The following is a 16,569-nucleotide window of genomic DNA, read 5'->3' as shown; positions in this document are numbered from 1 at the left end:
TTTAAAGACAGCTCAACAAACCCGGGGCCACGAGCTCCGCTTTGAGACACACGAATAGTAACGTCAGGGCAACAGCAGAGTAAAAGAAGTGGCTGTAAGAAGACATCCCCCCGCTCCTTCCCAAGCAGACAACGGCGAGCGCCCCTCCATCCTCACCCCTGCCTGCCTGCACAGCCCTCAGGAGGCCGGAGGGGAGGGCTCCCGGCTCCCCTCCATCACCGGGAAGCACGGCAATGCAGGCGGAACACGGGACAAGACAGGCCTTGGGCCTCACCCAGCAGATCCCCTCCCCTGCACCCTCCCCGCTGGCTGGGGAGGGACACAAAAGCAATACTGTCTGTCCTTATAAGCTCTGCTTTGCATGTGTTCGGGGAGCAGGGACAGCTGTGCGGACGGCTCGCAGAGTTCCAGGAAGTCGATGTGTTTCTTGGCTTTGACGCCGGTTTGTTTGCCTTAGATGAAGTGGCGACCCGAGAAAGTCCCTTCGTGTCCCCCCAGGGCTGGCACCGGCCGCAGCGGGGCTGCACTCCTTGGGGACACGGCCTGGGGTCTCTCCCCACACTGAGTGGCTTTCCCTGCTCACGCTGCCGTCCCTCCCTTGCGCTAGGGCTGGCTCATGTCCCACCGGGTAAGGGGATGGCCCTGGGACACAGCACGGGAGAGGGTGGGAGCCCGGAGCAGAGCCAGGGACCGGAGGGAGCAAGCCCTGAAGGCTCTGCTCTCAGCAGGCAGGATGGAGGTGTCTCATGAAGGAGGGAACAAGTCAGGCGAGCGGTGTCACGCTGCCTGCCAAAACCACCACTGCCCACACAGCCCCGAAGGGGCAGAGGGCGAGGCGAGGGAGCAGAGGGGCAGGGGGAAGTCGCAGCGAGGACCAGCGGGCTACCCCATCGGGCTCCCCCATCGCGTGTCTCCCTGCCGAACAGCCTGAGGAAGGGGGGGGCGCCCTGTCCCCCGAGGGGGACCCCAGCGACCTGGGGGGAGCCCAGCCCCGGGACACGATACGTTGTCTGCTGCTGCTGCCGCCTCAGACAAGTAAGGGACAAGGGATGCAAAATGAGGAAACAATCTAAAACGTAGCTCTGTGGGTCTGGTTTGGTTTTCTCCTTTGTGCTGTACACCTTTTTCCTTTGCCCTGCCAAACCCAGTTAATTTAAAACCCTTGGGGGGTGGGGCGAAGGCCAGCTATAGGTTGACGTCCCATCACCTACATGGCTAAGCAAGCACTGTACTGAGGGAACCAGATACTTGTCCAAGAGCCTGAGGGGTGAGCTAGGCAGATTGCACTTGGGAGAGCCAGATGGAAAACATTTCTGAGTAACGGAGAAGAAAAGCAACCTCCCCTCCAAGCAGTCTGATTTACTGCACCCCTCAGCTCCGACCGAGGAGAGGCTGCAGGGACACAAGGCGGGCAAAGCGGGACGCAGGGCTCGGCTGGGTAGCTCTGATGGAGATGCTGACATCCCTGACAATATATGGCCAGTCTAAACCACGGGATGTCTTGTCCTTTTAAGGTGGGCCAAGAGCAAGCATCTGTGCAGCAGCAGCACAGCCCCAGCCTGCCACCAATAGCTCCTGGTGTCACTGAAAGAACAGGGGCTCCTGTGCCATACCAACTGGCCGTGCAGATGCCCAGGCACCCGCCCTGAGAGGAGACAATCTGCCTGGTTGTTCCACCGCACATCACAGAAACAAGAAGGAACAGCAGTAATAAGAGGAAGAAAAGCCATGAAACCACGCGGCTGGGCTGCTTGCTGGCAATTGGCACCTGCAGCTGTCAGGGAAGGAGGGAGGGAGGGCCTGTCCTCGTCCCCATCCCCATCCCTGTCCCTCAGGCTGATGGCCAGGCAGCTCAGCCAAGGGCAGCTTCGGACCCGGGACGCGAGGCAAGGGTTTACAGCGAGTCTCTAGAGGGAGAAATGAGCAAACGTGTCACCCCCTCATGCTCTCATGCTTGCTCTTCACACGTAGCCAGAGCTGTGTGTGCGCAGCAGGACGGGTTTGGCAGGGATTAGAGAGGCAGGATGAATCACGCCAAGGAAGATACAGAAAATCTCCTGTGCTAGCACCCTGCTTCTTGCGTGGCACACTGGTTGCGATCCTCTTCCTCCAGGATGGATTTAAAAAGAGCTTCACAGAGGGCCTGAATGCACAGGCAACGTTACAAAAACCATTCTGGAAACAGGGTAAGCTAAAGCAGGAAAAGACTCTTTCCTTTTGGAGTAGCTATGTCCCACATGGCGTTTCACCACTGTAACTGCATCCACATGCTAGCAAATTTCCTTCCACTGGGAAGCCCAAGGGGGAGAGCACTGGTTTGCTTACTGTCGAGCCCCCAGCACATCCTTTGCAGCCCAATCACACTGTCTTTGCACGAGATGCCAGTGCACTCTCTGCTTGGAGCACCACACCAGGTAGCATGCCAAAGCACTTTACACTTTGCAAGATAACATAGTAAAATGATGCACAACACAAGAAAAGAACAGAAATTACAGGGATTAAAACTAATTTCCTGGTGGTAGCATTGTCAATCATCATGATTTTATCATGAGCCCTGTAAAAATCTGATGGTGTTACATTACTGCCCGAAAATCTCCAACTTCTTATTTTTTTTAAGTCAGAGTTCTATTTTTCTGGATTGTGGAGAAAGGACAAAAACATTACATGCTTACCAAAATACAAAAAGCAAATTGAAGTGAACAGATTAATTTTAAAGCCTCAATCTTTTAAGGATAATCATGATCTCCGATGCCTAACCTGTAATTTCTTAAGATACAGGGATAGCAACACAGTGTGTCCTTTCTTTACACAGCACGTTTTGTACCCTGGAACATACACCTTCCATAACTAAAATGGCTTTTTTCTTTTCTAAAGAGGGAAAAGAATCATAACGTCTCGGCATGTTTCTAACATTTTCTTTAAAAGCCAACACAGCTGCACTTTAATGCTACTTAAAGATGAGAACCTCCACCAAATCACCAAACTCGTTTTAAGCAGAAAGAGATTCAGCATGCAAGTATTTTGCAGAGAGAAAGATTCAAGAGTTTGCAGCTCTTCTTGCTGCTCTTTTCCAGGGAGCATGACTTGCTGACAGGATTAACTACTGCCAGGCTCACGAAGCTGGGAGACAGCTGCCACATGGCAGCCATTTATTACAAAGCTCCACTCCTCTAAAGTTAGGAAAGAGGCAGACTATTTCATCTGTGTTATCAGCAGGGTTCCTCTGCTCCACAGGCTTTAGTGACTAGGCTTTTTCTAAACAAACACCTCCTTTTCTCCCCCACCTTGTTAACATCATTATCTTCCTGTCTTCTGTTTCTGGTCAGCACAGGAACTATTCCCCCTGTCACAACAAGTCTCCAAACAACAACAACAACAACAACAAAATCTATAATAAAGACAATTTAAAATGTTCAGAAACACAAGCATGCCCTAAAATAGATTTTTTAACTAGAGAGTTTTAGCTTGAAATTTTAAGAGGGGAAACCACATGCCACAGGGGAGGAGAAAGAGATGTGCTGGAGCAAAGGGATTCAGAAGCGTGCTGTACAGCTCTAGCTCTCCCATCCACCCTAGGGGGCATTTGTAATGTCAACCTCCAACTGCAATATCCGAAGCGGCTACACAGCTTTTTCACGAGCAAGATAACCTGTAGCACTCCTTCCTAGCTTGTATCTCCACACCAGGCAGACCCTCCACAGACCCACAAGCCAAAGCCAACCCCTGCCCTGCACCGTATGAGGCACAAAAAGGTCTCAAGTCAATCATATCCTACAGTCTGCTAAGGACCAGAAACAGATATACACCATCTACATCACCTTCATCTCATATTAAGCATAGACGGCAGTCAGTTGCCACTCTCCTGTTATTCTGAAGCAGAGTTAAAAGATACAAGCCAGCTGTTTAATTTTACCTGGGGTTATTCTAGATATACATTTGCCATAGATGCCAGAGTACCACAAATCACTCAAACTGAGGTTTACTGCTTCCTCCAGGTGAAAGGAGAACCCAGCTTTCAGAAAAATGTCTCTCTCCCATCACTGATGAACAAGTTGCCACAGTCTTGTAAGTGGTACCCACTGGCTTATATCAGTTGGGCAGGTAGCCTTCAGGGTTGTTTGCTGAGCCCTAAATTCTGAAATACAAAGTTTCTTTCTTGGTTTAGTTAGGTAAATTAATTACAGCAGTAGATGGTGCTGGCAAGCCTCTCCAAGTTGAGATCTTCACAGGAAAGCCACTAGGAAAATTTTAAACAGCAGTGCTACTTGCCAAAAGTATTCTTCAGCACAAGTTTTCTTTCTATTTTGAAGTACACACAGTGAAACTAACCTGCAGGAGGTGCTTCCTGCACACTGACAAAATGAAACAGCATCTGTTAATTTTCATAGACTACAACGTGTGCAAAAAAAGGGCACAGGGATCCAAGTCAACAATTTCTTATGGAATTCAGAAGCCCCTCAGCTTTATCAGATGAGTACAAGAAGCCTTCTCAGAAAATACATATCTCTTACCTGACTTGAAAAAAGATGTATTTTCAAAACAAGAACTCCATACACACATAGACACACACACAAATCCCCCTTCATCCACAACCACATCCAGCTGCTGACCTTCCAAGTTCCTTGTAGTATAGCCTTTGCTCTGGGACTTTAAAAGCCTAGCAGACATTTCTAAAGGATTTTACAAAGTACACAGGCCCGGCCTCGTAAAAGCTCATGAGAAATCCACGGAGGTCATCATGGAGCTTAGACAGTCTGCAAACAGCATAATCCATGTGCTAGTGATGTAAAAAATGACCAAAGTCAGCTGGATAGGCCTGAAGACTTCAGCAGCAACTGGCTCCTCCAACAATGCTGTGAACCCAGAAGGAAATGCCTGCTGATCTTCAAAGCCCTTCAGTAGGAACAGCCTGAAGTTTCCTGAACATGAGCATTCTGGTTGCAAGGCCACAATTCTCTTATACACACACAGAAAAATATAAAAACAAAGCAAACAAAAAAATGTAACACCCACCAAGGTTAATAATTGCAAATAACCAGTGAGACTGACCCTCTACTCTGCAACGAGCTGTTGGATCCATCCAGCAATGTTTTGATGCTCCTCGGCACAACAGCCACACGGATCACGCAGCAGCTTACAATCTCTGCAGCTTTCCTTTTCCTATTCCAGGCAGTCCTTCACACGTGTAGACTCCTGGAACGCAATACTCAGTTGTTCGGACTAGGAAGGGATGCTACAGCCTGTAGCTGCACAAGGTGTCCACCGTAACTATATCAAGACCATTGCAGCGTGCTGCACTGCAGGCAGAATTTTAGGTACAGCCTTCAGTCGCCTGATGGGCTGCACAGGCGACCATGAGTAAAGGGGAGTCTGGACACCTGCACACTGCAAAGAATTGCAGGAAGTTTATTTCAGGAACGCTGGGGAAAAAAAAACAACAAAAAACAAGACAAAATTGTGAACAGGTTTCTTCAGTAAGTGAAGTTTCAAGTTGCTATTCCTCCAGCCAAAAATGTCTGCTGCTAGTCCAAAACCACCCTCCTCTTCCAAAAAAACAATTCCACTGCTAGTGCTTCACACATTACCATCAAACAGATGATACAGACAATTCTTCCCACAATTCACATATGAAAAGGGAAAACTCATTTCCTTCTGCTAACTCCCATTGACATGTAATGTACCAAAACATTAGCCTGGAACAAACTAGTATGAATTATGCAGAGGTTGAACCCACAGGTTCTGGGTAAAGTAGTAGTTGCAAGTATTTACCATAGAGAAAAATGAACAACAACAACAAAATCCACCAAGTGGCCTGTGCACCTCCTCACACCCACCCCAATCTGCAGTAGGACAGCAAGTTTGTCAGTGGAACCTTGACTAACCACTTTCACATATACACACATAGGGAAGCAACACTGAAGTATCATAATCAGACCTATGACACTGAAATTCATACTTCTTTTGAGGAGTGATGTTTCTACATGAACATTTTCTCAGTCATATACACATACATACACACCCACACAGCCACTTTATTTTAATTCTAAAAATGAAGTCACCTTGCTTTACAGTTTTAAGCCGCTACATACTATGGCAATATATGTATCTACATTAATCTTGTTGTGGTCACTTAGAATCTACTGTTACCAGAGATGAACAAGACCAAAAGTGTTTGAAAAGAGCCACAAAAGGAGAATAAAATCTGATCTTTGATTAAGTTACAATTCTTTAAAGAAGCAAAATGTATTTCCACCCAACTGACAGATCCCATCCTCCAAACTTCATACAAAAGTGATGTTCATTCAGAGAAAAAGGAAAGGACAAAGAAAACCTCAACACCAGAACTTGTACTTTCACTCAGATACTAAACAGCAGGAGTTATTTTCCCCTTCCAGTTCAGACATGACTGTTTTGTAGTAAGTTTTATATGCTTTATGGAGCTCAACTGTTCAACATAAGGAGACACAAGAGAAGAGTTCAAGAAATCAGTAGCTGTCTCACCTGTAAAGCAGACAAGCATGTATTTGAATGACTTAAAACAAGAAACTAAAAGGAGAAAGCAAGCAAAACCATCAGTGAAATAAATTATTTTTCACTGTAAGGTGAAAGACTTTTCTTAATCTACCCAGTCATTTCACACATATCATTCTACCAAAAGTTAGACGAGACCACCAGATTTGTTTCACTCGTTCCTTCACCTAAACTTCAAACGGGGTTTCTGAAGCTAGAAGATTTCACCATCCCTACAGGAACTGGCCCTTTCCTCATCTGTTAGGGTCTGGCATGCCACGGAGGCTACGGAGGTAGGGACCTTCATAAACAGAAGTGGCAGCAGCAGCACGTTCAGCACATTTCACACCAAACTTGAAACATTATTCAATACAGATTTGACATAAAAAATACGAAAGCTGACAAGTTCAAAGGCTCCTCAGCAAATACGCTCCTTTAGAACTTCCTAAAATCTCTTAAACATGGATAATTTCTGAAGTAATGAGGTCTTTCAAGTAGCCGTAAGCAAGCTCCCCAAAAGGTGGGGTAATTGGGAGGGTTATCACACCTCTGGGGGAAGTCACAGGCTCTATCTTGGCAGTGTTTCATCCCTTCATATACCCAGGGGACTGATTAGTTCATGATAAGCAATTAGGCACCCTAGGGAGGACGGTTAACCGTCTTACCAAAACAAAAAGGCTGCACAAATGTAAGTCTCACTAGATTAAAGAAACACTATCTGAAGAACAGCGAATTTGTGTTTGTTCCCTTCTACTGGAACTAGCAAATACTACATTTTGCCTACATATGGCACACACAGATCTCAGAAATCCCAAATTTGAGCACGTACTTGCTGCTAAATTGGTAACAAATGCTCTGAGACATTTTCTTTCCCAAGACACCAGTGCTGTGATGCAGGAAAAAAGGAGGAGGGACGGAGGGGAGGAATACAGTAAATAATGATTAGATGACTTGAACTAGCAATCTCATTCATTTAAATTCTCTTCCTCATTGTTAAAACAGTCCCTAACCAAGGATCAGCTGCAGGAAGCGGGACCTGGAAAGGCTATATACAGCTGAATGCTGGTTGCATTTCAGAATGAAACCTCCAGTCAGCAGCAGCCCCACCATTACACGCCCTGCTCCTAAAAGTTCTGGGAAGCTCCTGCCCACTGTGAGGCTTGTGGTGAGGCACCTATGCGTAGCACAATCCTACCCATGTAAAACATTTATCTCTGGTGAAGCAGAGGGACGAATACACCTTTCGCCTGCCAACTGATGTAAAAGCTCCAACACACCCCAGAGCTGCCGATGGCACTGTTTCTAACTTACATCAAGCCCAACATATTTCAAAGTACTCTGATGGCTTAAAATATGAAGGAATGCTTTTCAATAAGACGACCCCCTGTTCCCTTCTGTCCTTTTATCTTTTCTTAACAGTTTGCCATCCAGTGATAGGAGGGAACCCCAGCTGCACAGCCTGAGCTTTTATCTTCTGCTGACCATGCAACAACACAAAGCTCAGTGCTGGATTTCCTGCTGCTTGCCGAAAGGGGCTGTTCAGCTTGTTTAAATATTACTTGCCTTGGGAGCCTTGGAGTTGTGCCCAAGCACTGTACTGTATCTTCCCAGCATCCATTTCAGCATGTACTTTAAAGGTCTTTAGGTTCGATGTACTATGCTCTCCCTCGCTACGGGAGGAGCCTGATGCCTCTCGGAAGAAAAAAGAAAACCCAGCTCCTCCCTCTCTCCCCATTCCCCCTATTAATCCCTGTGCCTCATTCTGCTACACAGCTAACAGAAGTCCCTCTTCATCCCAAAAGCATGCAAACATATTTAGTCCAGTAAACTGAACCAATTGCAACCAATGGGAAAGAAATTCTGGCATGAAAGGCTACAGCTAGGAAGAAATCAGATGCCATTTATCAATGCTCAGTGAGCAAACAACTAAGGAAGTACAGCAGCAAAAGTGGACTTTTAAGCCAAATTGTGGTACAGCATTCTCTTGCCATGCTAAGTTTGGGATGCCTCCACAGTGGATTTTAGCAGAAAAGAATCTTCAAACACAGCCTTCTCTGAATTTGCAAACTTGACATCAAGGCATTTTCTTTCCTCATTCACAGCACTGACGAAAATAAAACATGGCTTTTACAAAACCAGAAAGGCTATTCCAGCCCTTACGAATGCTTTCAGAAGCCCTCCTTCCCACAATTACTGTGCCATCGAGAGGCTGAGTTCTGGCTACAAGGTCAGCAGGGAGATAACCTTGGCCAATAGAAATTATCTGCATCAGCCCAAAGGCAGCGCCAGGCGGCCACCCATTAAGCAGCCCAGCAGGCCTCACTGGTAACCTGTTTGCAGCTGATAACAACCGATACAGATGGAGAAGGAAAAGATAAAAATCCAGATTCACAATCTATTTGTGAAAGTTGTGGATGCAGCAGTTCGAATAAGGAAAACTTTAGGGAATACTGACTGCGAGAACTGTCCTGTAGAAAGACGTCTCTCACATTCCACAGCAGCTGAGATGCAGAAATACACGTATCCCACAAGCTGACGCAGAACTGCAGTTGTGAGGAAAATCGTGGCTAGAAGTAAAAACCTGTTTTTAATCCATTCTGCTTCGCCTCAGCCTGCAGCGTACAGACTGATTTAACCTGATGTAAGCCATGGCTGTCATTCAGATGGACAGACTGCCAGTCCTCACTTCACCCCGCAGCTCTGGCCACACATTCTCTCTCCAGCCTCATGCCAGTCCCAGCATTTGAACAACTGTACGGCGATGTGGGATCACGGAACTGATCTGGTTTGGGATTTGCATTTGTTTGGGTTTGGGGGGGTTTTTTGTTGGTGGGGTTTTGGGGTTTTTTCACTTAAAAATGTACACACATATAGTTTCATCAACAGCCTTCACACAGCGGAGTGCAGACATCGTCAAATTACACCCTCTATTTGAGTGAGGGATGAGAGACCTGAGCAAGAATGTTGTCGGTAACTCTACTCCTGTGGTGCTGCAGTACCAGGGAAAGATGAAAAGATGCAGTGGAACGAACCCACAGCCAGCTCCATCTCCAGGCTCCCTCCTCCCACTCCCCTCTCACTCCCTTCCCTCCAGCTCAGAGCTCACTTGCAACCCCTCTGCAGTGAAGAACACTCCTACCATGTAAAAGTCTACCTAAAGTTCAGTTCTCCAATTAAACCCAGTGAAAATAAGTTCACAATAAAATAAAACTACCACAATTAATGTGTCTGTACCACACCTCTCCAGTGGCATCCCTGGAAGAGGGGGAACAAGACAGCAAGAGCAGTCCCAGGCAATGAGTAGGTAATTTTCTGCTTACCTATCCGATTTATCCTAGATCAAGGCCTGGGTGTACCTTTTGCAGAGTGCTAAGCACAAAACAAACCCAAGTCCAAAATATCCCCATCACCACCTCCCTCAGTCGGCCGAATTAAGCATAATTTTCAACTTTTTTGTTTGTTTGTAAACATTTGTAAATGACCCCTTCCCCATGCACAAAGACAAAATTTACCCCCTCCAACACAATTCGCACTTCATTAGGTCACATCAGTAACCACGCTGAAACAGCCTGCCACTGTGTGCCACCACATGTACCAACCACAGCTCCACAGCCCCTGGTAAGTAGGGCAAGCAGCTCACCTGGAGTCCTCAGGCACTTTAGAAACAATATTTACAAAGCTTGGGCCCTTGGACTTAATACACAGCACAGTGGGAATGGCACACATGCTCCCGCACGGGCAGCTGACCCGCTCCGAAGAGCTGTATTTATTATAAAAGGCATCACCTTAAGGGGATGGGATGGGATGGGACAGAAGTGGAAAAAAGAAACAGAAGCTGCAGAGGGACAGGACATGTTGCCTGACTGCATGTCCTCAGGCACTGCTAGCTCACATTGCTTGCACCATCTGATCGCTCAAAGCTAAACATGGAATGTAGGTAGCAAGTCATAATGCTGCGCAGGGCTGGAGACATGACCCATCAGCTGTTTCTGCATTATAATTATTGCACTGGGGCACAGCAGGACCAAAAGTTTGCCCGGGCAGATTTCTGCGACGTTTTGGCTTGTTAAAAATGACAAGAAATGCCACACGCCATTTTCAGATTGCGATTACCGTCGCTTTTGTGCAGGCATTCCCTGTTTAAAATCCTCAATCTCAAGAAAAGCGGAAGGCCCAGAACAACTTCTCTCTATTCAAAACAGCATTAAGAAGTCAGATTTCACAGGGCTGTGATCTCTCTCGCCCCCCTCCCCAAGACAGAAAGGAGATTCACACACAGATGCAGTGAAGCAGCACTCCTGAACCACCACTCTGCATTTCTAAGCTGGTCTTGGTCATTTCTCCTTCAGGCCACTTCTGCTCCCAGGCTTATTCTTGCTCTCTTTTTATTTTTAAAGTTTCTGCTACTAATAAAAAAAATGAAAAACTTATTGCAATACCATCATTTCCTTGTATTATCATATCCTCTAGTGAACTGATTAATTCTCAGAGTGATCCTGACCCCCAGCTCCCACTGGACCTCAAGTGATGCAAACTGTTTCTCTCAGCTTTTCCTCCATTTTATTTTTGTCTTAACATGCACCGAGTACAAGTAGAGAACTAAATTTTGCAACTCTGGACTTTAAATGCAAATATCTTCACTTCTATAGCTGGAAAGCAACACTTCACTTCTAGGCAGTTTGATTGTTTCTGTAACATGCTCAGAATTCAGTAAAACTCAAGGAGCACAGAGTCAGTAAGGAAAATATTTAAGGCAATATATATTCAACATGTCTTACTGCCCAGGCTTTGCCCTATAAAGTAAAGCTTAAGTTATTAAAAGCACAGTTTGTCAGGCAGTGACATGAATTTTAGTACAACAGGTCAGTGGAGAAACAACAAAACCTGCAGAGGAACAGAACAAAAACCTGCAGCAGTACACAGCCACAGCATTTCTGTTACATGAAACATAGTAGGCACTGTAAATCTGGGTAGCGCAGCCCCTTTCCAAATGACTGCCTTTAGGAGACCATGAACATTCACAGGCTGGAGAGATGCTTTCAGGAGGTCACTCTGTGCTACCTCAAGCTTCCTCTTTGCTACCACGTGGACTCCTCCTGCACTTCCACCCATCCCTCAACCAAACAAAATAAAATTTTTAGCACTTTTAAGCATACTTCCAGACAAAGATGCACTCAAAGCAAAATCGTTGTGAGGGCTGAACACAAAAGGGGTATTCCCCAAACTTCAAAGGACCCATTTTTTTTTTTGCAAGAGCAGAGAGGTACAGGGATGCCAGGTAGTTAATGGGAAGTCAGGCAAAAGGGAAGAAGACATCAGTAAGCTACAAACGAGTCTGTAGGTCAGAAAAGCACACTCAGAGTTAATAGACCAAAACTTCTGTTAGCACAAGAAGAGCACCCATCTCTAAGAAACCACTTCCTATCTTATTCTCCTCATCCCCTCCCCCGATAGCCTTCTCCCTATTGTAATTCCGAACAGCCAGGCAACTGATCTCTAACCATATATCAGAAGAATTGGCTAATACAATGTCACCCAGCCCACCACATGAACAAAAACCACCAACGAATCCAGCTAGTGGTTAACTGCAAATTTTTGCTTTACTGGTGGTGTTACACTACCGAGGGTTCCCTTGCCTTTGCACATATACTACCCTCTTAGAAACACCCTCTGCTCAAACTCAGATTTACAAATACATGTACAGCTATTCTACACATCTGCTTCCACCTGGTGGATTAGCAGAGATGAAGACAGCAGTGTTTTTAAAACAAACGTGTAAACCCACCTCTAAAATTAGTTGCATGGTAATTCTGTGGGCAAGAGCAGAGGGGAAGAGTGGTTGGGCTCGGGTGGGAGGGGGGAGTTTGCAAGAAATGGAATACAAATCGCTAAACTATTTAACCCACTTTGAAATTCAGACTGTTTTCTCTCTGAAAACAAACAAAAAAGGGATTTTTCTTCCATTTTGAGCTCAAAACAGAGGAGGACAGAGCTATTCAATATTGCTCTGGGGTGCTAAATGACTAAATGACTTCAATCAAGTCTCTTGTCAAAGAACTTAAAATACTCTTTCCATGGTCTCCCCTTCCATAATCAAGGAAAAAAGCAGTTTTAAAATGCACATTAAAACACATATTATACATACACAATGTACATAATCAAAAGACAACAAAATCCTAAACTAATTTATTAATTGCTAGCCATAACTACAGAAACCAGGGATTCTTTTAACACTTCAGCAAAGCAAACGAAAATTTTCAGGGAGTATCCGAGTTACTTGCTGTTGTAAAACCTTTCAGGTCTGATTTCTAAAAATTTCCTTGCTATGATACCTGCAAACGCAGCTTTGCAGTAACTTCCAGTTCCATTTTCATATGCATATTTTTAACGATAGCAGCCGCTTTTGCCCTGCATGTACAGCATCAGGGGTATTTCATTCTCTGTGGCCAAAGTTCCCAGAAAAGCCAACTCCGGAGATCCTAGGTGTGGCACATTCCTTTTTACTGCAGATACTCCTCCTAACTTGAAGTGAAGGTAAATATTACTCCAGCCTCAATCTGTTTCCCTCTTGCACCCACAGCAGCTTAGTAAGATACAGTCAGCAGGCTATTGCAAATCGCACTTAAGGGTTCGTTACAAAACCAAGGCCTCAGTCTTGCTAATGAACTGATACTAATAGGTCCATCCTATGGAAGAGACCCATTAAGCTTCAACAGAAGCTACAAAGGTCACAGCCCAAGCTGTGGTCTGCAAGGGAGGGCTAAGTGGCCCCTGCATCAGGAAGTTTACATGCACAGGTATCTACAAACTTCTGGGCCTTTGTTTTTATTTTTTTGTTTTTATTTATGAGACCAGCAGCATTTGGCAATGTGTGCAAATCTTGTCAGACAACCCTCATGCTATGCTTACTCCATATGGAACAGAAGTGCCTACAAAGTAAATTCATGAGAATGTTTTCACTGTACACCAACAAACCCCTCAACCAGAAATTCCATACCTATACGTGTACATCGCAGTGCAAGAGAAACGGTCACACATTCCACACGGCACGTGAAAGAGCAGACAAATACAGACACATAGGAGATGGTTAAATTGCAAACTCAAGATGTGGGACTAGGTTGCCAACTTCAGTATTCACAGAGCTGAACTGACTTACTCTGGCCTGGAGTAAGAGGGACACAAGGATGTTTGGCTTTCACTGTGTCATGCCCAGTCCTTTTCAGCATCCGTATTGCAACAGACATTAAGAACAGAACGCACTGGGGAAATCACCATTGCTGATGATTATCAGCTATGATAATCAATAGCTAGCTTATTCAAATGATACCTGTAACTGCAATCTCCCACCTGCTTTGCCCTTCCCAAATCTCAATGCCCCTGCATTGCAGCTTTGAGGACTAGAAGAACAGGTCAGACTTTCTCCCCCTGCTTTGGGGGATTCTAGGTTTATTGCATTTTTTTCTCCTTTCCAATAAGAAAAGCAAGCACATGAAGAAGAATCCAAAACCTAAAGTTACTTTACTCTTAGCTGCATCCTTAGAAATGGCTGACTTTTTTTTTTTTTTTACTACTTATTTTTCTTTCAGCAAAAACAAATGTGACCTGAAGCTAATAAACATCTGACCTGTAGTGTTTCAGCATAAATGGTTAAAGCTTGGTAGAGCCGCATGGGAAGAGAAGAGTGGACCCATAATAAAGCTGCTTCATGATCTCCAATTGAAAACCCTCCTGGCAGCCCAGCTTCTTTCATGCAGAGGTACTTAACTGACATTCTCTCTCCATTGCTGTCCCTGATGACTCTCTCAGTGTAAGTGGAAATTAGGAAGCTGACTAAGCTCCCTAAAAACTGGTCTGGTCAGTCGCAGTCACCCCCACTCCAAAAGGGTGAAAGCACACAGTTTGACACCTCAGCAGATGAAGTCTCAGACTACCCTGGTGGAACTGCCAGCAAACATTGAAAGCATCTTTTTTTTCCTTGAGTCCTGTTGCTGTCACAGCCTCTCATCCCAAAAGTCAGGAGAGATTCTGAATGCACTTTTGGGGTTGCTGACTTTAAACCCACAGGATAAATGCCACTCGTGGTTGTTCACGAGTCAGAAAATGCTTGCTTGGAAAAAAAGAAAACCTGCAATTCTCCCACAATCACTCGAGCCCAAGAGCCACAGACTTAGCACTGCCAGTTTCCCATCTCATTAAGTGTCTTGCAATACTTGTTTTTGTAATCGTTTTCCATGCTGTCTATACAAAAAAGCTATCTCAGAAGCCAGAAGAACTACATTCCTTAAACATGGACCCTTTCCAGACTCACCCCAAACCTTTCTGTGCTTAAGGTCCTATACATACATGAACACACAGATCGCTACAGGCCCAGCCACTAATTCAAGTCGCCCTAATTCTGAGGCTAAACACTTCCTAAACTTCTCCATCCATGCATGCATCTTTCTTTCCAAGAACTTCATAGTGAGTAGTAACTTGTTTTCCAGTTTTAACTTTTCAATGTTTTTTGAGACAGGGACACCTCCTGCCCCTCCTTCCTCATCACCCCCCCTCAGGAAGACTGAAGCTCACTGATCCCATGCGAAATGGCAAGGCCTTTCACTCAGTGGCTGCTGGCTGGTCTTCAACCAACCTGGGTAAGGCTCAGACAAGATACAGAGCACAAACACTCGTCCAGAAACTTTTAAATCCACGTACAAATTCTCCACCCATCACCTTCAATGTCAGGCCATAAAATCACTAATAAAAGAAGTCACAGTACAAGAGGCTGTCAGCTAACTGTCTGGGGCCTGACAACCGCCAGAAAGTCCCTGGGAGGAAGGGATGTCGATCCAGCCACTGCTGGTGGTTACCTGCCTCGGCCTCTCCTCCAGCTCCTGCCCTACCGACTGGGCCCCGCGCTCAGCTCACCCCAGCTCCTGCACCTCTCAGACCTAACGAACAAATAACGGCCCAACGCCACTAACGGCCTCTTGAACCCAACCGCCTCTCCTCATCCCCTGGCGGTGCCACAGACATCCTGGGGCTCGGCAACACCAACTCAGAGGTACAATGAAAAATAAACTGGTTTTTACTTCCCAGGGTCGGAGTGTACCTATAAATGTAGGCCCACAATGTGATGCACATTTATTTTATTCGCATGCTTTACATCCTCTATGCTGAAGTCAAGACAAACCCCATTTTGGCAAGCTTTTTAAGAACAAAAAAGCCCAGTCCTTCCAATTTTTGTGCAAGGAGTAAATCCCCCAATACTTCCTTTGTGTGCTTAGGGCCCTGAAAGCTGCCAGAAATAACTGAAGGATGGTGGCAGAAGGAAGATTTCTGTGACGAATCCTACTTTTCAAAACATTTTAGAAATAACTGTAAAATCAAACAGATACAACGCGTTGCTCAAATCAATATGTAAACTCAGAATGGAAACCATTTTAAAAATCACCATGGCTTTAGGTTTTCTATTTATTTACAGCTTTGACAGCAAAGGGCTAGTGGTTTCCTGTAGAATAAAATCGCTTTTCAACTTCAAGATAGAATGAACACAGGATCTTTGCATCTTTTCTGTACATTCGTATCATAGACTCAATGGTACAAACACAAGGATGCATACCTGCAAGGTTCATAACCACACCTTTGAATTAAAAAGATTACTGAGCAATCTAACAAAAGGGTGTTTACTTTTAGTTCATACAAGTCTGTACCACTCAGCCCATTTGCAATCTGCAATACTGATACCATTAAACACTGGAGACAAAAGGACCCGTGTTTCTCCAATCAGCTGTAGTAAATCCACCGAAGTCAAAACAAAACTAGTCAAGAGACAGGCCTTTGGGATGCTACACTACTGTCTCCTGCGTGGTTAATTTTGATGAGCTTGTTGAAGCACAGCCTTTAGCCAAGCGCTTTTTCATAGAAACTCATCCATAGCTCAGAGACAATTAATCATCATTTATTACTCACCTTCTGGCAACACCTTTAAGCTAGGCACGGTCCAGACACATCAAGACAGACAGTCCCAGTCTGAAGGCTTTGTGGTAAAAGGGAGCCATTTCTGAGACTCGATCCTGA

The 16,569-nt window shown here is 45.3% G+C and overlaps 1 protein-coding gene across 8 annotated transcripts in view; it reads right to left on the bottom strand.

Annotated features, from left to right (window-relative positions):
- RREB1 (ras responsive element binding protein 1) overlaps positions 1-16,569 on the bottom strand; it is a 125,905-nt gene that overhangs the window by 75,131 nt on the left and 34,205 nt on the right. For 2 of the 8 annotated variants that reach the window (XM_027799273.2, XM_005434890.4), the window contains exon 2: positions 5,050-5,420. The exons of the other annotated variants lie outside the window; for them this stretch is intronic. Coding sequence is in view for 1 of the 2 variants with exons in the window: in XM_005434890.4 (XP_005434947.2) it covers positions 5,050-5,080 (31 nt within the window). In the remaining variant the exon portion in view is untranslated. The remainder of the gene's footprint in view (positions 1-5,049; positions 5,421-16,569) is intronic. 8 annotated transcript variants of the gene reach the window in all.

Source organism: Falco cherrug, chromosome 3 (assembly GCF_023634085.1).
Source record: "Falco cherrug isolate bFalChe1 chromosome 3, bFalChe1.pri, whole genome shotgun sequence".
Lineage (NCBI taxonomy): Eukaryota > Metazoa > Chordata > Aves > Falconiformes > Falconidae > Falco > Falco cherrug.
This window is presented reverse-complemented; position numbering and strand designations above follow the sequence as displayed.